The sequence below is a fragment of the Lineus longissimus genome, chromosome 1 (assembly GCF_910592395.1).
Source record: "Lineus longissimus chromosome 1, tnLinLong1.2, whole genome shotgun sequence".
NCBI lineage: Eukaryota > Metazoa > Nemertea > Pilidiophora > Heteronemertea > Lineidae > Lineus > Lineus longissimus.
The window spans coordinates 8,063,801-8,087,850 of record NC_088308.1 but is presented as its reverse complement, the minus strand read 5'-3'; the positions used below and the strand labels follow the sequence as shown (position 1 = coordinate 8,087,850).

General features: G+C 40.7%; 2 protein-coding genes across 2 annotated transcripts in view; one reads left to right on the top strand and one right to left on the bottom strand.

Moving 5' to 3' along the window:
* Positions 1-24,050, top strand: part of LOC135487800 (neuropeptide SIFamide receptor-like) — a 144,505-nt gene that overhangs the window by 106,272 nt on the left and 14,183 nt on the right. The gene's annotated exons all lie outside the window — the stretch shown is intronic.
* On the bottom strand, positions 14,602-23,067 carry LOC135487790 (uncharacterized). The gene is made up of 6 exons (XM_064771874.1): positions 22,954-23,067; positions 21,393-21,654; positions 20,035-20,704; positions 18,208-19,178; positions 17,730-17,877; positions 14,602-17,283 (listed from the first exon to the last, which is right to left on the bottom strand). Exons 2-6 carry the CDS (start codon positions 21,641-21,643, stop codon positions 17,104-17,106), a joined length of 2,220 nt encoding a protein of 739 aa, XP_064627944.1. The 5' UTR covers positions 21,644-21,654; positions 22,954-23,067; the 3' UTR covers positions 14,602-17,103.

Here is a 24,050-nt window from a genome sequence, read left to right as displayed (position 1 = left end):
TGCACTTATCTATTGTATATTACAAAGCACTCACGCACCTGGCCTGAATTCTGATGTTCTACTGATAAACGTTACTGAATGCGGTTTTTTTGTTGTTGTTTCAAGTTGCATTGAGATATGAACAATACATTTTCACTGTCGAAGGCAGAGCAGAAAATCGTGTCTCCCAAGTGGCACTGGCTGAATTGACAACTCTCTTATCTACGTTTTGATGCTCAATTGCGTCAGGTTCTATCTCTAAACGAGCAGAGACAGAACATCGCACAATTCTTTCATTTCACATTCAGGGAAAGATAAAGAGGAGAATACGACACGAAAACGAGCACGATCTCAGCGCGAAATGGTGTCACAATATTCTGATGGGAGATCTGTTTGAAAGGTAAATTGAGACCGAGCAGATTGCGTAAACTCTATTCATGGAAATTTTAAACCGGGAACAATGCGCTAACGGGACACACGAAGTCATGTTTCGCGCCGTGTGCCTGAGGCACTTTCATCACTTCCTCGCATTTCCCACCTTTAAATGATGAATAATTGTGAGCCGACATATAGCGCTAAATCGAACTGGTTTCATGCCCTCAAAGTGTATCACATTATTACCCCTAGTTTTTGGCCTGTTGTGGAATTTAACCAATAGCCTTCCGCGAAGATGACGTCACTGCAGCTGCTGCCCTCTATTTCCCCATCGCTGAATTACAGGCAATGTCGGACAAACATGCGGTTTCGTAATGGATTCAGGCTTTCTAACTAGGGCAGTTAGATTCAATCTGGCACATGTCCGAGTGTTGGAAATACTACATAATTGTTCTGAATATTTCTCTCTCTGACTCTATGGTATCACTCATGCTAAAAACAATGCAGGGTCAAAGATAATTGACTTTGAAATAAGCTCAAATGCGTAGAAATAAGTGTCGCTGTCCGACTGTCACGTGACTAAAACGTCATCAATATCTTATGCAAATGACCTTGTGAGCTATAAATAGTAACTTCGCGGGATGCTATTTATACTAGTTTCGATGGTCAGACTATCCCGCGCTATTTTTAGGGATGACCAGACGTGCACCAAGTGCATGGCCTGTGTTATCGGTCAGTCATGTGTATGGTGACTTGTGCCGCCAGGCGTAACGGGAAAATAATCTTGCTACATGCAGCATCCTGAACCTCGTGGTATTATACTTACAGTATATCTTGATTAATTGCAAAAACACTTGTGGTCAAGATGAACATGCAGTTGCATGTAGCCTTTGTATTGTCTTCGGCCCTACTATCATTGAATCGAGAAGTGGACAGCAGGTTCAGAAAGAGTGATTGATTGTCATTGTCCAGAGAAGAAGAAAATCTTGTGGCAGAAAATAACGATTACTCATCTCGCGATTTCCCGATTTTTCAACTCGCGGTTTATACACTTGCGAGGGTTGCTATTTAAGGCAAGACCTATACGAACAGAATGATACCTCTCTGATTAGTATACTTGCTATAACAACTGAGCTACTTCGATTTTTGTGAAGGGGCAAAACGAATCAAATTTTTATATTCTCTATTTTCTTAATTGATCACGAAGATGGGCTCTCAGCCTTTTTTTATTCTAATAAACAAGGTTGTTTTAAAAAAACCTATATTTTTTCCAAATAAACTTAGTTTATTAGGTAAAAAACCAGGTTTTTTGAATAAAAGAATAGAATTTTAATTACTGGACACTCCGCTTGCCATAGGCACTCAGCCTTTTTTAATTCTTCTAAAATTTAATTTTTGATTAGCCCGATTTACACATTTTGTGTACGGGGAATATCTACAGTATGGGGTTGTGATAAAATAATTCAGGCAGAAGCAATCCGGTTAATTTAACGGTTAATAAAAAAGCTCCCTAAATTTTCAAAATTAGATGTGCAAGTCTATCTGACCAATAGTTAAACATTCTTCTTTAATCTGTACTTGCTCACATTGATAAGCTAAGCAAGAAATAAAGGAAAACTGTAATAAAGAGAGTATTAAAAATTCAAGCATTTTTCATTTCAAATCCATCTGGAGTTTAATCTGCTCGACGGTTTGAGAAGAAGTCGTTATAATCGAGATGCTAGACAGTTTGAGAAGAAGTCGTTATAAACGAGATGCTAGCAAGTCGTTAAGAGAACATCTTGAGGTGTTGTTTATGATATTATGTCATGGAAGTCTAACTTGAGGGAGTAATAATTAAAGAGGTTTATGTTTTTAAAGTGTTCGTGTTCGGGGTGATCATAGTACAGATTATGGTTGTTATTGCAGAAGTAAATGAATTCTTTCGAACTAACTCTCAGCTTTTAAAATGAACTTTAAGTTGACCAGTGGTGACTACCCTTGAGTCTAAAATAACCTGAAGTTTGTATACAACATGGTTTTGAATCTATAGATTTAACCATAAGTTTTGAAAGGAAAATGGTCTTGAATCTGAACATTTTCAACTGTCAAAGACAAATATTTTGGTTATTCAACGAGTTCCGTCACCCGTACGTAAAGGTCCATCATGCTATCAACAGTAAATGTATGATGTAGATAAACTGCCGTGCTTAAATTTCTAAAAATCTGCACTTTCTACTGACCTACATGTACATGTAGATGTACTGCAATATTTGGAGGGGCTTATCTCGAAATTGGATATCGAGGTCGCGCACTTCTGTTACGAAGTGGACATGAGAGGCACAAACGACAAGCCTGAGAAACATCACAGCGCCCTAAAAAACTGTATTTAGGCAGAAATTCGCACCAACACCTGTACTATTTCACACGTTCCGTTTCCTCCATGGGTAACGCAAGAAAGTTTTTAATATCTCCGCCGTATCTGTTCTGTATCGCCGACCACCGGCTACACAGTATAGGTAGAAGTTACAAGCAGAATTACACGAGGAGACAACAAAAAGAAACTCATTTTCGGCGCTAAATCGAAGGAACCAATATTCGTCAGTCATATCATAACCCATAACAGGTTGTGATACGATGTACAAACGAACGGGCAATGTCGTTATGACGTAAGCGGCACTCACAAATACGCCCATGCGCGTGAGATGTTCGGTCTGCTTGTGTTTCCTTTGACTTTCACCTTGACTTTGAGAATCAATTTTGAGGCGTTGTTTGGAAGCTAGTTTAACAGTGATGATTATGATTATGTTGCAGCCCAAAATTATAACAAATGGCAGAAATGCTCCGAATACCAGCTGGAAGTTAGAGGTAAGGAGCTCAACAATCGGATAGTCTTCCACTTGAATAAAGAAATTTTCGTATCCTAAAAAGAAAGCACGCATTAAAAATGTAAGAAATAAAACTCGAAGATCACCAGGCAATGTACGATAAAGAAGAACTAAAGGTGAAATATTTTATGCATGCCAGTGTGAGAGTATAAAATCCCAGTAAGAGGGTCTTCGGACCCATTGCGACTCCCACCCCGACAAAATCTCCGAGGTGACTTAAGCTATCTAGATTTAATTTGATAGACGATCGTCTGATACAATTGTTATTCCACCTGCATTTTTACAATAATAGTTCAAATACCGAATTGGACCTGTGGATAAGACGATATACGGGACCTGATACCGTACCTTTCTCTTGGTCGCTAACATATTGGTGAGTGAAAAAGGTATTGAGATTAAGGAGGCTGAACATTATAGCAGTGACAGCAACTACTTTTCTCGTCCTTGCAGCGTTGCAGACTCGCTTTGCCAGCATGGGGAATCTGATAGCTAGGAGTCTGTCAATGGACAACTCCGCCAGGAACAGGCTTGACAGCATGGCGCCGACGTATGCGAAAAAATAATGGAATCTGCGGTGAAAAGATGTTCTGTTAATACAGTTAAACATGTGGTCAATAATATATATAAATATCGTATTGCAGAAATACATGTACCTCACATTTTGTGATGAGATGAGAAATCAGGGCCTTTTAGTTCAGAACAAGGTCACTAACTTGGCGCTAACTTTAACTAGATGTTATTTATTTCCGTTAAGCCCATTAGACTTAACAGCTACTTAAGGTTACGTTAAGTTTAGCTATTTTGAAAAACTGGGCCCAAGTTTTGTATGGAGGTAAATTCGATTTGTAGGAATGTGTCATTTAGTACATGATGCGAGCTGTTGTTTTACCAGACATATGGTCGAGTAGTGGTAACGCATCAGCTCGATTCAAGAACTAAATAGTTGATGAGGGTGCTTTTTTACGCTCGTAATCATTATCTTGGAGTCAGAAGTAAGGCTGAAAGGGTGGATGTCGTCCTGGATGCCGACAAATGGTACCCAGGTTCGAGATCGACTGGACAATAAGCACCCTGGGTGCCATTACTCTAGACAAACAGCACCCAGCTTCTTTTTGCCTGGCTTACAGATCTTAGGGACGACGTTTCTTTCAATCTCGTTTTATCTCGCGCCGTGGTACTTGCGGCATTAGCAGTGCTCGAAATAAAAAGAACAGATAAACAGAAAAAAAACGCGTTTAGGCCTCAAGGTCTTTGAAAGCACATTTCGGATATATCCCTCCTATATACCTTTTCTGAATAAATCATCCGAAATGTGCTTTCAAAGATCTTTAGGCATAAACGCGTTTTTTTCTGTTTATCTGTTCTTTTTATTTCGCGCACTGCTAATGCCACAAGTACCACGGCGCGAGATAAAACGAGATTGCAAGAAACGTCCTCGTCCCTAAGATCAGTAAGCCAGGCAAAACGAAGCTGGGTGCTGTTTGTCTAGAGTAATGGCACTCAGGGTGCTTATTGTCCAGTCGATCTCGAACCTGGGTACCATTTGTCGGCACCCAGGACGACATCCACCCTTTCAGCAGAAGTAAGTGTCAGCCTCTTTCGGGCTGCTGTTCTTTTACTGGATATATGTTCAAAAAATGCTACTTCTTAAATCAATGATTTGGACCCACCGCATGAACAGTTACCAGGTGAGAGGTTTGCCTTTTAACGAAAAACTACTTGTATACTGGGGCCCATGTATCAACCATTTTGGCTGCTTTCTTCGATAAGCACCAACAATTTGACTTACAATGTACAAGTGTCCAAACTTTATAGAAATCGACCTTTATAGGATCTTTCCGTTTCGCTCAAGAGGTAAAAAGGATGTGCGCATTCACTGCTAACAGCGGCGACTGACAATTACAGAGAGACTAGTCACTCACTTGTAAACATATTCCCTAAAATGCGGTATGCCATCCCCAAGTCGAGAATTCATCACTGGAAAAAACACCACTAATCCGAACAAAAAAAATGTGTCAGCACAGGCCAGAGCAGTCATATAGATACACGGAGACAGGTTCTTATTATGTTTCCTATTGGCCACCAACAGAGCCATGGTATTTCCAGGTATACCGCATACCACTGGAACCATCCAAAGATAATTGAATGTAATCTCGAAGAAGGTTTTGAGTTCGCTGAAAGGATATCCACTTCTATCATCGTCGACTACTCGAGCAGTGGTCTCGGAGAAGGTTATGTCCATTCCTAAAGCCATGCTCCCTTACGTTTCATAACCCCCGGGAATCAATCAGTTTAAAGGACATTTAGATGTTTCACTATAACCGATGCAGTTAAAACAATGCATTAATTACGACGTTTACATTATGAATTGAATTGAATTGAAATTTACACTTGTATACCGCAAAATCTAAAATGAATTTGCTCTAATCCGATGCTTCAAAAATCGTGTGAACGGATGGGTTTTTAGCCCATGTCTGAAAATGGCAACAGTCTTAGCCTTTTGAATATCAACACTGAGTTCGTTCCAAAGTCTGGTCGCCTGTAAAAGGAAGCTCCTGCCTCCGTACGTCTCCAGGCGATACCTGGGGATCCTCAGGAGACAGTTGTCTGCAGACCTCAGCGGTCGCCCGGGGTCGAACGATGGGAGGAGCTCAGATAATCATCTATTGAAAAAAAAGAGTAAAGAGAATAAGACATAAAACAGCAAGGCTGACATCTTTTGTGGTGATTTTTCTAAATGCATCATCGACTGACTTCGCCAGCTTGATGCTTTGCAGTCTTATAATTATTGTCAACACCAAGTGACGTGTATAGCTATAGTTTAAATAACGATTATTATATATATTGTGCTCACGCAGTTTCCGCAAATAACCCGATTGTTTAAGGAGTTTATAATAGGAAACTGAATTGTTCACCTTGCTTAAAGTATGATGATGTATCAAAAGTAACAGGCTTTTGCCTTGAAGACCGTTGCCTGAATTACTTTCCGTAGGAGTTTCGTATCAAAATGCGCCTACATCTGTGTTGCGATCAAGATGATGGGTCCGAAATGTTACCAAAAAGGACAAATCGAAGTAAAAACACATTAAACGTCCATATATCTCTCGATTTCTGTTAATCACATTTTACAAATCTCGTTTCTCGATGGCACCATTGTCCCGATTGTCCCGATGGTCATTTGAGGCCAATCAAGACGTTTCGATAAGGATTTCCCCATCTCCCTTAGTTTCATACGTCCCGCTTCCTCCATGGGCAATGCAAAAACGTTTTCAATATCTCGATCGTGTCTGACCTGTACCGCCGTCCACCAGCTATATAGTAAAGGTAGAAATTACAAGCAGAATTACACGTGTAAATTACAAAGAGAAACTCGTTTTCGGCGCTAAACCGAATAAACCAATAATCATCGGTCAAATCGTAAGCGAATGCCGGAATGCTGAAAATAACGTGATACAAACGAAATGGCATGTATGTCACCACGTAAGCGACGCTCAAAAACACGCCCATGCGCGTGAGGTGTTCATTCTGTTTCCGGGTCATAAGACTTTCACCTTGACCTTGAGCAGAATCCATTTTAAGTCGTTGCTTAGAAGCGAGTTTAACCGTGATGATTATGATGATGTTGCTGGCGAGAATGATGACGAATGGCAGGAAAGCTCCAAATATTAGATGGAAGCCGGTAGTTAAGAGCTCAACAACTGGATAGTTTTCGACGTGTATGTAGATATTTTCGTATCCTGAAAGAAGATATTCGCAAGGTGATAAGGAAACACACGCACGACCCATCATTTCGTCGTGGCCTATACGTTCACATTTTACCGCCAACTTTTGGTCATCATCATCCGGTCCTCGCTTTGATACCCACTGGAGGCGCGGAGAATGAAGGGGCAATGTGCTAGACTGAGGTATTGTGCAGGCGATATTCACTTTAAGATCCCACGATACAGATGAGACGATTGAAACGACCTACAAAATATTTCAACCATACATGGTCATAAGTCATCCTTCACATTTCATATAGTTTTAAAGGAATCGGGCATTTCTTACCTTTGTCGTTCGTAGTTTTTCATAAAGGTTACGAAAACTACCTACTAAATCTACGATACATACCTTTTTCTTGGTCTCTAACATATTCGTGAGTAACGAATGTATTAAGATTGAGCAAGCTGAACACTATTGTCGTGATAACTACAACTTTCTTCGTCCTGGCAATGCTGCAGACTCTCAGAGCAAGCATGGGGAATCTGACCGCAAGGAGTCGATCTATAGACATCTCGGCTAGGAACAAGCCGGAGACCATGGCGGCAACGTAGGAGATGAAATAATGCACTCTGCGGTAAACAAGTTGGTAAAGGCGAATGACGAAACTAAGATGATGGACAGAGAAAAAGGAACACTTTCTATCTTTTGCTTCAATGATCGCGAAAAAATCATTCGCTCTTAATATATAAACAACGGTTTGTTTAGCTTTTGAAAAACCTTAAGGCTTTTTTCGGCCTACAGAGACACATGCAGATACATATGTACGTAATAATACCCTCAAGAGATCAGTGATCAGGCCTATGATTTTCATTCTAGTCATAGGCTTGATCATTGCGTAGAGAGGATTTATCAGTAGGTACTCACTTGTAAACATATTCCCTAAAGTGAGGTATTCCAACGCCGAGTTGTGAATTCATCGCTGGCAAGAACAGTGCCAGCCCGAATGACAAGTAAAACGTGTCACTCACGGCCAGAGCAGTCATATAGATACACGGAGATAAATGCTTATTATGTTTTCTGTTGGCCACCAATAGAGCCATGATATTTCCAGGTATACCACATACCACCGGAACCATCCAAAGATAATTAAATGAAATCTCGAAGAATGTTTTGAGGTCGTTGAATAGGTCTCCATTCTCTTGAATGATATAAGCAGTGGACCATGAGAAACTTTCGTCCGTTGTTATCATTGCTACTTGATTTGCCGTGAACCGTTCGAAAGAGAGAAGAAACCTCACCAAGACCGCGGCAGCCTTACGCATTTCACATTGACGTATATCTTAATAAGGTGGCACTGAGACAAAGATATTTTAGAATTATAGTGGATAATTGCTAGCTTAACCTCTTCTCTCACGAATCTTATGGAAGGCATCATGGACTTTATTATAACTGCTACATGTATATGCCGCTGCCGGGAGAAAAGGTATACGGTATATATATGTTGCATGGTTGTCACGCCGTTTCTACAAATAACCCCACTATTTAAGGTGTTGGTAACACAATACCAATGTAATGTTGTCAACTTTCAATGCGTTTATTTTACGAATATATTATTTTTCGTCTGCTTGAATCCCATGACAAAGTTTTCAAAATCTGCATAATCTTGGCAGCGAGCCTGGGCCTTGGTAGAAAAATGGGGTGTCATGTACACGACATTAATGCTCTTTAAAAAATGGCTTTCCGAATACCTCTACGGCATATCTTTAATTTGTACTACACCCTACAAGAACGATGTCCCTCTCCCGCCTATTTTAACTACCGTCAAATGCATGTGGAAGATGCCAAGCTACCTGTACATGAATATACTCTAAGTGTAAAGAAAAATGATACACTTTTAAAACTGAATAGCATCAAAATTATCATTCAGAACCTGATCAAATGCTAGTATGGCCAAGACATGCCCATCTGATGTGATATCATCATGAGCGCACGATTTATAAAATGACTTTAGTAATCGGTTTAAAAAAAGGCCGGGTCTATTTGGCAAGCGGCTCGCCGAACAGGCATCTTTTTTTGCCCTGCCTGGAGAGCCGCTTGCCAAACAGCACTAAAAATCAACTCTGTTCGGCAAGCCGGGCTTGCCAAACAGGGCAAAAATACTACCCTCTTTGGCGAGCCGGAGAGGTTACAACATGTTGGCCAATCAGAGAGCAGTGACGTCATATTCGAATTTATATGCGCATATTTAACAATGGCCGACTTCCCGCTCGCGATTCAATTTCTGTTACTAAACTCGGGTTTTGGTCAATAATCCATGAAGAAGCATGTACATGTACATGACAGTATGGATTTACAAAAAAAGTCATAAACATGATTTAACTGATAAGCATGTTAAATGCATTAGTGTGCATTTCTAAAGGCGTTTCACTGTAACTCCAGTGTTGCTGACCGTGTTGCCACGAATGATAATGAGCTCCTGGATGGTTGAATATGCATGAGTTCGGCTCTCCCTCTAGGGCAGAAAAAGGCGCTGTTTGGTAAGCCGGGCTTGCCAAATAGTCACTTCCTTAAAAAAAATCAGTTTTTCACCTCGTACTGTGAGGCTGTTTGCTATGCCTAGTTGGTGGCATCACCAATTGAATAAATTGTGCGTTCAGGGTGATGTCACAGAAACGAACTTGTCTCAATTCGTGCATTGCTCGTTTCTTAGTGATACATCCTATGATACAACCATACCAGCAGGTGTCTAATCACAAAATACCTCCCTTGGTCAAGTGTACTTGTCCTGCATTGGCAACTACAGCATATTCCATAATTGTGTAATCGTACGTTTCCCATGCGACTTCATGCAATGGCACGTGAGCGCTTAAAAGTCAACAGTGGACCTGTCAAATAGTAGCACACAAGTACCAGTACTGAATACGACAATGAACATGACGGATCTTTAACTCTATTAGTGCCATCGTCGATGATGTGTAGACGTTTCCGCCGTTACCTTGAATGAAGGTCAACGATCAATCATTTGATTCGTTTAAGAAATGTCCAACAGTTCATAGCGTAGATTGGTTGCTATCATCGTGAGGCTCCTTTGTCTAGTTCGCACTTACTGGACCCTTAATTGACACGGAAGGCGAAATTTATATTGCTTTATGATTGATTAACATTTCTTGTCAATTTGGAAGTTAACGACACCAAACACCCGCAGAGTCTGAGTGTCGTGCTGGGAATAATGGTGTACTAATGGAAAAGGATTGAACAGCTTTTTTGAAACATGATGGCAACATACCTTCAAACCATAACTTCTACGAACAGAGAGTTTCATGCACGTGAGACATATGAATATTTTCCATTTCGAGACGACTGGTTTCAAAGTTTAGTTTTATCTAACTAACCAAATTTCGTACTAAAGATTTTGCTGCCTGATGCCACCATTTTGTTAAGCTTTACAAGATACGCCAACGCGTACAATGTTTGCCAACGAATTGTTGACTTTTAATTATATACAGCTATATCCAAAAAGAATTTGGCACTGCATTTTAGCCCCCGGACACGTATGTCGCTTATGATACTGGATCTGATAACAATAACACAATTCATCCGTAGACAATACTATTCAGCCTGCAATAACTGCCTATGTCTGCTGACTTATACAATTCCTTACATAAAAATAGAATGTAATGGTACCAGTATACACCTAAACATTGTCTTCTTCATTTCGTTTGTTAATTTTACGCAGGAAACGCTCAGTTTTCAATTGTTCTCGGAACACGGCAACTTTAGAATTATAGAGGAATCTATAACAAAAATTAATAGCATCTATATACATTTTATATGGCAAAACTAGATGACTGTCTGCCATATTCTATGCAATATCTAAAGCAAGCCCGCCTCCTCGCCAACGCCTCGAGTCTCCATCATTCCTTACTCTTTTCGACAGTCAACTCCCCGCATTCAAATTGCATGTACATGTCAAAACAAACTTTATTTTATTTTGAATTTATCCTGTAGGGCTGAGCTTGCGCTTAAGTCACAAAAGTAATTAAAGACAGAGCTGTTCAATGGCAAATCTTACCAAAAAATAACCCGTGAACAACTTCCACATCTTCTTCTTGCGAGAAGTAAAAAGTACTTACATGTAATAAGTACCAATCAATTTGGATATTTCGGTCTTGACTTGTCGGAAGCTTACTCGTCTTAATTAGGCGCATCTAATAACATTAGAATGCAGCCAACCATACCTGCTTAATGGATTTATCCTTGAAATCGTGCCTAGTTGGCATGATCAAGCAGCCTCCGCTTGCTGACTATTGATAAGCTCGCATAATAGGGTCGCCGTGTCAAATACTGCGTCCAGATCATCTCCTGAATTTCTTAACATGTTGACGACGATGTCTGCACTGATCTGATAAGCAATATCACCATTTCTCTTGTTTGCTACACGTAGTCTATTAGATATCAGAGAGGTCACGCCCCCTATCTGTCGGTCACTCCGACATCATCTCCTAGGTTTAAATACAGCAATATATAGTTATATACTAGATTTCATTGACAAACGATATTTAATGGACTTAACAGAAATATCATGAACTCAAAATTTGACCTGTGTATCAAACGGATATGAAGAAGTATTTTGATCTAGATCGTCCGCCATAACCACGACTTGGAATACATGTACGACTTTATTATCCTCGCCGTTTTGGCCTCCACAGACCTGTCCGATATGCGATGCGTTTGCAATTTCCCCTTTGTCGTTTTCTGCCGCACTGCATGGACAAAGGTTAAAAAACGCAAAGCTAACCGCAATCTTCACCAGTGTTAGGTAACAAAGGCCTCCGCACCATTATGCGTAAATCGGTACGATAGGGAAGAAGAGAGGATTGATCTGTAAATCATTCCGACTTTCGCACAAGTTTGTGGAGAAGCCTTCACGCACAGGTCCGATCCGGAATTTAAAAATATTGCTGCAAACGCACACATAGTTTGTCATTAGGAAATCCTGTAGCAATGTGTATTGTATATATATAGTCGTAAGTAAGTTGCCAACTGTTGCAAACCTGAACGTGAGCAAGACGACAAGCTTTCGACTCTGCGTCCATTACCAAAGTGTATTATACGACTGGAAGCGACATGTCACCAAGTTTACATGCTATGTCACTCTCGCCAACCCTAAAGGCAATCACATAGACAGATAAGTGACTTCGGGTAATTTATATCAGCCATTCTAGTTGAGCAGAGAGATGATAGTTGAACACGCCGAGTGAGCAATATCAGTGAATTGCTGAGGGGAATAAATACCCAATGAGCGTTCTTGTAGACGATGGTCGATAAATGTAATTAATTTGAATTTGAATTATGAATTTGAATTTGTAAAGCGCTTTGAGAATGTTATACATTACATAAGCGTTATATTAGAACTTTTATGATTTTATTCATTTTTGATCAAACTCAAGCTTTTCACCAACAGCAGTGACTGATACGAATTACCAAATACCAACTACATTGTATCATAGGGCCGGGCGTATGACTGGGGATTACCACTGCTGTGGGAAACGCCCTAATGTGACCAGGCCTTAAAGATCTTAAAGGATAACGTCGATTCAGTCACCAAACGTGATGGTGTGATGGTGAGAGTCGCCACATTGGCTCTGGTAAATCAATATTTGGTATAAGGTATGACCCCGTTTGGCTCAGACGTAAATCAGTATCTTCATAGATTGTTTGATGACCAATAAACATAATTGTACCTGTTGACATTTTGACTCCATATTTAAAGCCATTTCAGCCGTCTCAGATAACACGTCAATCGCCTCCTTAATTCTCTTGTTTTGTTGTTCAATTCTAATGATAATGTTTGGATGCTATGGGAACTGCATCTCAATATAAGTAGCTTCATTGACATTCTCATTATAGGCTAATTGCGAGTGAAACGCTGAAAATATTAAATCACATGTAATCCAGGGGACGGCTTACGATTTGAGATGGGCATGATACCATGGTGACACCGTGGAGAATGAAAAAAGCATTGCGTCGCTTTAACTGTTGAGAAATATACTTCCTGCGAGGGGGAACTACCCGTATGCCTATAGCAAGCACCTCCATCTCTTTCACGCACTCGTGAATTGTGAATAATTTTATAACACAATGCAAACGAATTCTAAAAACCCTTCGTCTCATCCAATGCTTGTAAGGCTAAACCTCGTATTGATCGCAGCGGTCTCTGCTGTCCGGGTAGATCGGCATGATTTTCGCCGATACTTTTGTTTTTGTGACTGGAGTATAAGCCCCTCAGCCCCTCACATGTCACGATAACAGCATATTCCTCTGGCCCAAACTGTTGTCACGAATTCAAAAATTGATTTGTTTTTAATTTTGCGCATGTTCTATTTTACCAAAGAAGAGGTAATCTCCTACATAATCTTGTACCGTTATTTTTTTCTAATCGAAAGAAATCGTCAAGTGCCATAAAATATTATGCTGCCGACTAATACAAATGCAAAGTTTAAAAAATGCTCCTTGACAATAATGGCTATGCTGGCGATTTGAGAATTAGGAGGCGAACGGTTGGATAGCCTATTCAGTGAACAACAGTTGCTTTCTCGCTACGAGAATGTAGCTTGAATTAAGAACCATGCCTTACCTTTTTTCTGTCCAATTTACGTGATGGCAATGGAAAGTGAAATGACAAGAATCATGATTGTTGAAAGCAACTTTTAGGATGGATTACAAGCGGTCAGCGCAGCGAATTGATAGGTTTTTGTATAATCCGTCGTTTGCTTGGTTTATGATGCATGTAAACGACCTCACTTTTTGTCGATGCTCAATGACTGTGTTTCTTTCAGGACTTACTAACTGCGCCACTTGGGATAAATGATTGTCTGCCTAAGTACATTAGGGTCGTACCAAACAGCAAAGAGATTCATCGTCAAAAGAATCATCGAAGTTAGATACCTGGCATCGCTAAAGAAGCCAATATCTTTGCTGTTTCCATTGAAATACTATGATGGGTCTAGCTGTTTCCGTTGAAGTGCGAGTGGGCCTAACTGCCTCGATTGAAATACTGGTGGGCGTAGACGACTCGTGTCGACTCTGTTCTTGTACATCCCGTGTTTGTATTACATGTACATGGTAGTCTGATGGTGCTGTTTGAAGGTGACTATTACAAGGGTGTGTGTGGGGGGGGGGGGGGGGTTTGGACCATACAGCCGACGAAAACGAGGCATTTTCAGTCAAAGCGAGTATCTGTTCACGAAAATAAAAAGAAATGTAAGGTTTGTTTCCTTCAGTTAGAACAGCGAAGATCTCCAGGAATGGGACCATCCTTGAATGAGACCGGACATCTCGGAATGGGACCAAGCAATGGCGGAGGAAAAATAATTTTTAATAAGGTTTTTGGGCTTGCATTTGTCCAACACTCTCGTTTAAGGGAACATTATTCGCAAAACTGGCTACATCAAGCAAAGCATTTCTTATTGCGCTGATAATGATAATTATGTTACGTGTGTCCGAGAATCGGGAATTTCTTGTCATTTCCTTGCTATAAAACAATAGCTCGTGATAAAGCCAAAGACCATCACTCGGGTGTAGTATGATACCTCAGATATCCAGCTCGTGTGGTTTTGTGTATAGAACAGAAGAGAAGAAAATCGAGAGTTTAGAATTAAGAATTTAGAATTCGATATTAAATTACATAAGCCCTTGGGGCATGTTACAAATTATGTATGTAAACGATTCTGATTTGAATTAGTGACAAGAATGATATTTACATACATGCGATATATCGGGTGGCCAACAAAAATATGGAACATACCTCACGGTTGAGAATATCATTACAGTTTGATTTTAAGTAGGGTACTCAGCTTTTGCGAGCCACCCGATATACAAAGATACATAAGCTACAGTTCCTGTGCCTCTTAAATCGAAGCAAGAATAATGAACTTCGTCACTCGTCTTGATCGAACTTCATTTGACAAAAGCCATGTGAATTTACCTTATGTCGTTGATCATTTCAGGAAGTGACCAATCAGAAAATGATCAATTTTGAGAAAGCTCCACTCAAAGATTCCTTATACATGCAGTTTGAATGACTCTGTACATTACATATGAAAGAGTTAATGGCACGAAATGCATGAATAGAGGGTAAAGCGTTATAGAATTGACAATGGCTTTGAATATCACCATGATAATTGGTGTGTAAGTGGACATGGCAAGTACAGCTCAGATGGCGCTGTTATCTCAATTTTAGAAAAATTGCGGACTGGTCACTTCGTGAAATCATCGACGATGTGTCTGAAAGTATTATCAACTGCTTTCACAGAAAGTCTTCAAATCAATCAGTACATAAAACAGTCTTAAAGGGGGACTAGAGACAGGAGGAGAGGGACTAATTTGGCCATCTTCAGGTGATTAATATACACAGTAACGCCCCTTGGTCATGTCAGACTCAGCACTAAATATATTCCTCGTACAAGCGTAAATCATTTTGACCTACTGTGAGATGTGAGAGACCCCTATTGGCGGTTTTGTTTAACTTTATCTTGCCTGCCTAGCTGGTGCGTATATTTTCCCTTTAAGACATTACTTCTTGGAGGTGGACCTTTTTCAGGACTTAAAAATTATATTTGGCCTTGCTATTTTGAAAATGTGATATTTTCATGATATTTTACTCAAAACGATCAAAACGGGCGGTGATTTTCGAAACAACATTACAAGGCAATACATGACATGTTTTTGAGCCAGAACTATCCAATATCTTCCCAGATATTCAGGTAAATCTGGAACATGATGTCATTATACATTGCTACCAGAGTGTACATACTGTACATATTTTTGATGTAATATTCAAGACCAACGTATTTGGATCCCAAAAATACGTTATTCGACTAGACCCGTTCTACGATCGGGTATTTACTAGTTAGTGCAATAGATATTTACAAAATCGGTTACGATTCTTAGAACCAAACAAAAACGAACATCAATTGAGCAATAAAGTGTCCTTTCATCCGAGATCGCCAGGCGAAGAAATCGATTCATCGATCGGGTACGACGTCACACCGACGACGTTTTATTAGTGCTGGCAACAAGCCCAATTTGAACTCCAACATCTTTCGTGTAAATGTCACCTATCTATATAACTAAACGAGAAGCAAGATTTTCCTGTCGGTGATCGTCTATGACGTCATCGTATCAACTGATCACGATTTGCTACGACGTCAATTACGTCACGAGCACCTTGTGACAAGCAATTGGTCCAAACGTAATGGGTTAATGTGACAAAGGTTTGATTGCTCTGAATTAATGTTAACGTTTTTAGGATTTGAGTGAGATGTTCACCAAACCCGTGCGGCCTAGAATTTTTTAGCATCATTTTATTTTGCCTTGCAAACACAGTTGTGAAACAATCATGCATGCGATGTTGAACAAATAAAACTTATGACATATTGAGGCACTGAGAACCAAAACCCCTAGGTTTCCAACTTTGACACTTAGGAGAGAAAAAAAAGTATGAACAAATATTATTTCCTGTAAGGCGATGCACTGTTTCAAAACAATATACACTGTGACCTTGATCTAACCGTTGTTGCACGTGCACATGCACGTTGCACATGCATGGCATAATTAAGGAATCGATACAGATATGGAGATATTGATCACCACAAAACCGCGAGGGTGGAGCAAAAATGTAGATCAAAGTAAAGTAAATTTCACCAAAAGTATCACCAGTAGGACTTTAGGTATCAGTGCTTCAGTAACTGTTGTCATGATTAACTACGTATACAAAGGGTTGGGTCTATCTACAATAAAAGCAACTACATTACTATACAACTGTAAAAGCTATGCACTGATTATGCACCTATCAAACACCGGTTTATCAATGTCAGCTGTTCCAAGTGCTTATAACCTGGCCAGATAACTTGGGATAGTGAAAATTTAGTTCCCCTGGAGAATTAGCCCCACTTATTTGTTGAAAAATTTGTCAAGGAACTTGTTTGTGGCTACAGAGACCATACCTGTATACGATTGTTTATTGCAAAAAATATGTTTTGTTCTGCAGACTCGTAAAATTGGGGTATACGATTCCTGTCATTAGGCTGCAGCGTTGATCGATTTACGGCCTGAAAATTGTCAAAACTATTTTCTCATTCACCCCTTTTGAAGAGACCTTCGGTTCGAACGCTTCTAGTCATGTTTGCGCAAGTGTCGTTTCTTCGAATGTTGAGGCTGGCGACACATCCTCCACAGTCATTGGCACCCCCAGTGTTCCAAAGGCCATCTCCTGGTTCTCCTCTCCTGCATACTCGCGCTGCCTTGCGCCAACGAAGTCTGTCAACTGCTGACTGAGTCTCTGCGTATCTTCTTGGATCTGGAGTAAAAAATATATTTTAGCTACGAATGCTAATACAATGTATATCATGTTGATATATCAGTTACGGGCCGCCCGAAATTGGAAATACACTCCTTTATGGGATGTTAAAACTGAGGGATGGAATCATTTTAACACTGGTAACTGATCTTTTAACCCCTTCACGCCTCAAACACTACTAATAAATGTTTTTCAAAATAATTTTAGCGCTTCGTGAATACGATCCCAAAAGGCTGTTTCATGTAGTTATTGCCAATGCTTATGTAGTTCCAGGACCTCTGTCTAAAAAATGAGAAAGAAAACATCAACATCAAAGAATCAACGTCGATCCAATCGAGTGACGATGACGACTCGATGCTGCAGAAAGGCTGTCTCAATTATTAATACTGCATCCCTTGATCTTCCTAAAACCTCAAAGTATGATTCAGCAAATTTTGTGGTCCCACCTTCTTTTGAAAAGTTGCCGCCATGTCCTTGATCTTTGACCTTGCTTGTTCAGGGGTTGGATTGTCCCGTATACAGCATTGTATGTTTTCCTCGACCAGGCCCATGCCGGCATGGAAATCGTTGCAAAGAGTCCACAATGCCATGAAGCTAGAAAGAAAAATGAAAGCGTTGTTGCTCATGTAGGAACTGCAGGGCTTCGTGTTTCTATATCACGCTAGGACATCCCATGTAATATTGTTTGTGAAACATTTTCAAACATTAATTTCATTCGAGTGTGTGTTCAAACATTTGACGATGAAACTGTTCACATGCATGCCTTGAGAGACTAGGCCTCTGAAACAGAACAATAGAGGCCAACAGACAGTACCTCTCAGTCTAGTGTGGCTTTTTCTGTCACTCGCAGGGGAGGATCAATTAGGGTGGTGAAAACCTCAGATATGGAGACAGATACATTATCATTCCGCTATGATGTTTTACCTTGCATATGTGTTAGTTGCTTCTACCTGGAAACCTTTTGATTGCCAGTAACTGATTGGTTGTTCCTGGCCAGTAGAGTGCATGTTGTTATGGCTGCCAGCAACCCGCTCACACAGCATGTGGATGTTGCTCCAAAATTTCTCTGCTGTTTCGAAGGAGGCATGAAGTGATTTTAGGGCAGTCGTGGTCCCGTGCAATGCAGTAGCTGCCATCTCACCAGCATCACCTTCCGCTTGCAGCCTATCAGCCATTGAAAGCATCTGATCATTTTCGAACTTTTCTTCTGTCATGTGCTGTTTAATGCGCTCTTTGACCAGGGCGTCATTTTTTTCAATTGTTTCTTTTGGAATGGTTTTGGTCTTGTTGTTGATCGTGAAAAATGAAGCAAATTTCGAGAGCGCGGAAGGCTTTGCGCCGGGGAAAGTATGCATAGCACCTTTCCGCTTGACCTCGTCAGCTTTAAGACGCTCATGCGCCATCGAGGCATCCTCCTGCTCGTTCGTTGTTGCTGTGATAACCTCGTGGACGTTAGCGGTAAACGAAACTAACCTGTACTTGAACGCGTTCGTCTTTATTTCCATCTCCTTAGACACCTCACTGATGCGCCCAAATTGCTTCTGGGCAACCTGAACATGTCCCTCAGAGATATAGCCAATTGCACTCTTAAACAGATTGAGTATCTCTTTTGAAACCTGTTTGCAGTGGATTATGGTAAGATCGGATTCTTTGCACAACTCCTGGGCGTTGAACTGCATCTCTTGCACTTGCGTTTTGGCTTTGCTTTTTGCTGCTGCTACTCCGTAGAAAGCCAGGCGGAGACAGTCACCAAAGACCTCCAGCTTTCTGTGTATCCCTTGTATGTCGATGTCACTTCGAAGATCAAGGATGGCATCTTTTACGACAGGTGTCTCTGGTCCAGGTAGGTTGTCTAGAAGCGAGCCAGGCACTGTTCGAGGATTAAGTGGTGTGGCCTAAAAAGTAATGGACAAAGCAATTACGCTATTTTTGCACTCAATCCCAGGCCTACTCTTGGTTTGCATTTAAACCTCCCTCAAACTATGTTGATTTTATTCACCCTGCTTATACAGGGTGAGTCAGTGAAAAGGTAATCAAAAAGTAAAGGGTTGGTACATGTACGTCCAAGATAATTATTTTTGCGGTAATATAATAGCTGTACCATAAAGAAGGAGCTACAACTGATCTTCTGACATCTTGCTCATACTATGTGAAGTTTCCTCACTGAATAAAAAACACACTTTTTAAAGATCAATGTCCATCGAAATATTTGGGTAAGTATTCAGATAGCCTGGTAGGCCAAATAGACCGCGTAATTAGCTGGGATTCCCAAAAAGGAAGTTGACAATAGGCCAACGCATTTGGAGATAACAATCCGTCTCAGTAAAACGAAAGCTAAAGATTGTGAATCATGGGTAAACCTGGCTGCATGGTAAAAAGCTGGAAAGGCTCAGAAAGTATAGAAAGTTGATTGCAACTATCAGTTGTCAAACTTTGTAGTTTCGAGCTCATTATAGTAATGGAGGTGGTCCTCAAATTCTGATAAACCGGTAAAATGCGAAACTCTACAGAATAATTACTTGTTTGCATGTGTCTACCAGTCAACCATCCAATCTATCTTGTAATAACTGTACATTGTATGAATCATTTCGTACAGAAAGATACCACTGCAAACTTTTAGCTACCGTCACATGGGTTGACTGAAGAATCTTGTAACATTGAACACACTCTATAGAAACGTCTGCAGCTGGGTGTTTAAAGTCATCGCATGTGACGAGTACATATTTAGCCTCTTAGTGAACTATTACGCACCTGAGATGCCTGAACTTCTAGTTGGTCATTGAGCTGCCTGGTCAAGCTCTTTACTCCTGTATTACCAGTCCTAACAGAAGGATTTTGGAGTAAGCTGTACGGGGGCGGTGGATTAGTGCTGTGGAAATCCAATTCCCTGGACTGGGAGTGCAGACTGGCGTCGTTCGATTTAATTATAAAAGTCCTGAAATTCCCGTATTTTAGCCAGTCTTGTTCATCATCTACTTCGTAATGAATACCATCTGGAGAAACGCCACTCAGCCTGAAGTCGCCAATTTTGAACTTTGCTGAAATGATCTCCCGAGTTTTCTGCAATCTCGTACGGTCAATCCTGACCAATTTGCGTTCAATGCCGCAAATAACCATCGCTTCTGACTGGTTGTGGTCTCGGCTTTGGCATACTTCATCAGGCATTCCAGCAACTTGAATAAGAAACATCGTAGCATCAGCATGGGTCCTCAAATCATCGTCATCATCAACGTCGTAGTAGTCGCCCGCTTCACCAGACTCAGCAAGGAGCTGAAAATCATCTTCCAAATCAGTGAACTTCCTGCGGATGTTGTCTCGTGTTTTCTGTAGACGCAACATGTCAAATGTGACCAGCTTTTTCTTGCTACCAAATATGACAGTGACTTGTCGATCATTGTTGGCCCTTGGTGTTGGCTGCGGTCTGGAAAGAGGAGAAGTTGTGCTTCGGTACAAGTTCTTTGATAAAATAGTTGGCAGTGCGGAAGAACGTCCGACCAGTGATCAGAACGTCATGGATTTTAGGCTCGTCCATCCAGTGCCATTCTGTACTCTCAACAGGCCTGCCAATAGCCAGTGTAGTGCATTACGTGCGCTCCGTGGTTTCTACAGAGTTTTCTGGACTATGCAGGGGAATGTAATGCAAAGCATCTCAAGGCTTATGGAGGTTCATCTATCCAGGAGTAAAGATTGTCAGAAAAGTTTGAAACTCTGAATAATGGTATATAATCATAAGCGCTTTCATTCTGACCAAGGTCTCTTTGAAGATCGAAAACTAATGAATAAGTGCCTACCTAATCCAGGGTTTCATGCTAACATACTATTCTGACAATTCTGACGACTGTTGTAGGCCTTTATTCACTATAATGCACTATACGAGAACTTACCAGAACTCTTTTACGTTTCATACATTTGTAAGTAAGATACGAGTAAAAAGAATCATGCTATCTGAAAATAACCGGGAGTAGCTTTTAGTTCTTTGCATCTCATTTTTCAGTGAAGCTTGGGTGAATAATAACAAAAAAAGGTGAGGATAGTAAGGGCGTCTTTCCATAAATGTTTACATGACTAGTTCAAACTGTGAAAAGAACAGCAGTAGTGTTGGCTCTTACCTCGGATTCACTGGCTGATCAGTTTCGCTTGCATCTCTCACAACAAAAACCACAGCTTGCGAGTGATCTCCAAAGTCATCATCGTCCTCGATGTCAAAATGTTCCTCATCAGACTTGGCTTGTAAGATAAATCCATCGCCTAATTGACTGAACTTACGCTTGATTTCGCGACGGGAGTTGACCAAGCTTCCCTTGTCTATGTTGACAAGTTTGCACTTGTTGCCGTAAGTGACCTTTACTTGCTCTGTCATTTTATTTCAGCCTGAAAAAAGCGAGCTACAGTTGGAGAATACCGTTAAATTAATCCACCTTAATGCAACTATGCGGAAATATGTCATTCCATGGCATACTCCCAGTAGAGCAAGGAAAACAGAACTTAAAAATGCCATTATTGGTCTACCATGTTCTTCAATCTACAGGATGTCCAGGGGAATCGGATATCATAGCGATTCCCAATGGAAATCTTTCATCTTAAAAAAAGTTTTGTCATCTTATCAAATCTAAAAATCTTGGAAATTTATAAAGAAGTGCAAGCAGTCTCCTCTCAGTCGAAGCAGTGAAGACAAAACCAAAAAGAAGAAACGTATTCACACCTTAGCGATCCCCGAAACATATTGCAAAACGCAGTCTGCGGACGAGGTTCATTCGAGGTTGGTTGATTCGCAGAACTGCGATTATTTGTCCAAACAACTACATAAACGTCTAAGCTGTTGTTGGATGCAGATGATTCATGCTAGCAGTACACACACTTCTAGCGTGTTTGCAATGTATAGTCCGCCAACCTTAGTTATACAATGCATTTCTGGTTATAAACATTGATAATTCAGTATTTCAGTATTTCAGTAGAATTTATTTTGGAATTGTACAAGCAAGAATGCATTACAACCTTCCCAACGGGAAAATTCCCTGGGGACAGGCGTGACACTTTTTTGGCCCGCCATTCACTTGGTCTTTAAACATCGCTGTCAAATGTTTTTTCCAACAACACCTGACCCTAACTTGGCCAGGTCAAAAAAAGAGGATACGGGAGATTATAACGGACAAGGGCTTGGTCTGCAGCCTATATCCAGGGCAGTTCTATCTTATCCTCGTACTCGATCGCGAATCGAAACACAAGGATGGTGGAAATCTCGATGCCTTTTTCTTTTACTCGGGGTTTCCGAGTACGGCCCGACCTGGTAGTGCAGGGAATTCCCTTCATCATCCGGCTGCAGTTTGGAACATTTAGATAATAGCACATGTCTGCAGACATTGTAATAAAATGTACCTCATTAGCATTTTACGATAAAAAGCGTATACTAATGATAACGTCTTTAATGACATGCCCAGTCCTTTGAATCCGTTGTTAGAAGGCCTATCACCTGACTCCTCTATTTGGCGTGGCTCGCTAACTTTGGCAACACCTCAATCGATTAAACAGCCAAACGAGTATCAGGTGCCAAGGTAGCCTAACGAGTAGAAGTCATTTTCGGCAAAATGGAATTTGGAATATGACAAGGGGAGCGTGCATGACAACCTCCCCTGGGGTAAGATTCCCTCGGGGAGCGCGTATAACACCTACCTTTCCGTTATCCGGCCAGCTTATATCTGCACTTAAACAAAATCGAAAAGTAAATAATGAAGGTGTCTCGTGATGAAATTGGTTTTCCCCAGGGACTTGCTCTGTCGACCAGCCGCCCACTCGCGCTAACGCAAATAGGCCTACGATAAAATCTGTCCTAGTTTTTACCTGGCTCTTGTCAGCAGATATCTAACTACGTATTCCATATAGGTCATGTCACATCAATGCATATGATTTTTTTCATGTTATTTTCATCATATTGCCATCCAGAAGTATCAAAACTGAACGGCTTACTGGACTTTGCCCAATATTTCGCCTAAAAAGTATTCTACGCAACGGTCCCTAGGTGACTTTTCCTATTCATAATACACATCCTGTCCATCCTAGATCGTGGTTACATGGGGAGTAATCGTTGTAAAATTAGGCCAAACGCAAAGACAGTTAACCCGGGTACCACTATGTTTACGATGCGAACAAACCGTGTAAGTCATTATCAGCATTTTTTTCATTAAACATTTGCGGGTACAGCGTCACAGGGAGCAGCATTGAACGGTAAACAGGTTTACATCATATTCAGACAACGGCTTAACGACCACACAGGAAACGATTCGTATCAACAAAACTACGGGCCGTATCGTTTGTTTCATGTTTTTTTGCATTACGCCCCCTGGTGCCAAACAAAGAATAATTTTGGAACGAAATTTGGTGTGAATTTGTAAACAAAGTTTTAAGTCCAGACCTCAAGCGGTTACGGGTACACACTACATTTATTATCAAATTGCTAATGCATTAAAAAGTTGAATTGGTCAAGTTTAGCGCCCCATAGATTTTTCCCAGACGTGCCGATGAAAATCAATTTCCGGCAGATAATACAGCCCGGGGTTAGATCTTCAAACCATAGAAATTTTGTTGTGGGCTGACCGTGATAATTACCAGGTTGGGGGTCTGAAGTATTGGGGGTCATTTTCGACCATTTGTGACCGGTGAATCGACTTTTCAGCCAACGAGGGGTTAATTTGGCCATTGGGACCACAAAACTTAGGCTCCTAAACTGAAACGTCGTCATCGTTTTCTTCTAATGGAAAGGAAATTCATGA

Coding starts and splice junctions, on each gene's coding strand:
- LOC135487790 (XM_064771874.1), bottom strand. CDS start 21,643: ATGACAGAGCAAGTAAAGGTCACTTACGGCAACAAGTGCAAACTTGTC. Junction 19,179..20,034: donor TAGAAGTTCAGGCATCTCAG/GTGCGTAATAGT, acceptor ATTACTTTTTAG/GCCACACCACTTAATCCTCG. Junction 17,878..18,207: donor GCAACTAACACATATGCAAG/GTAAAACATCAT, acceptor TTTTCTTTCTAG/CTTCATGGCATTGTGGACTC.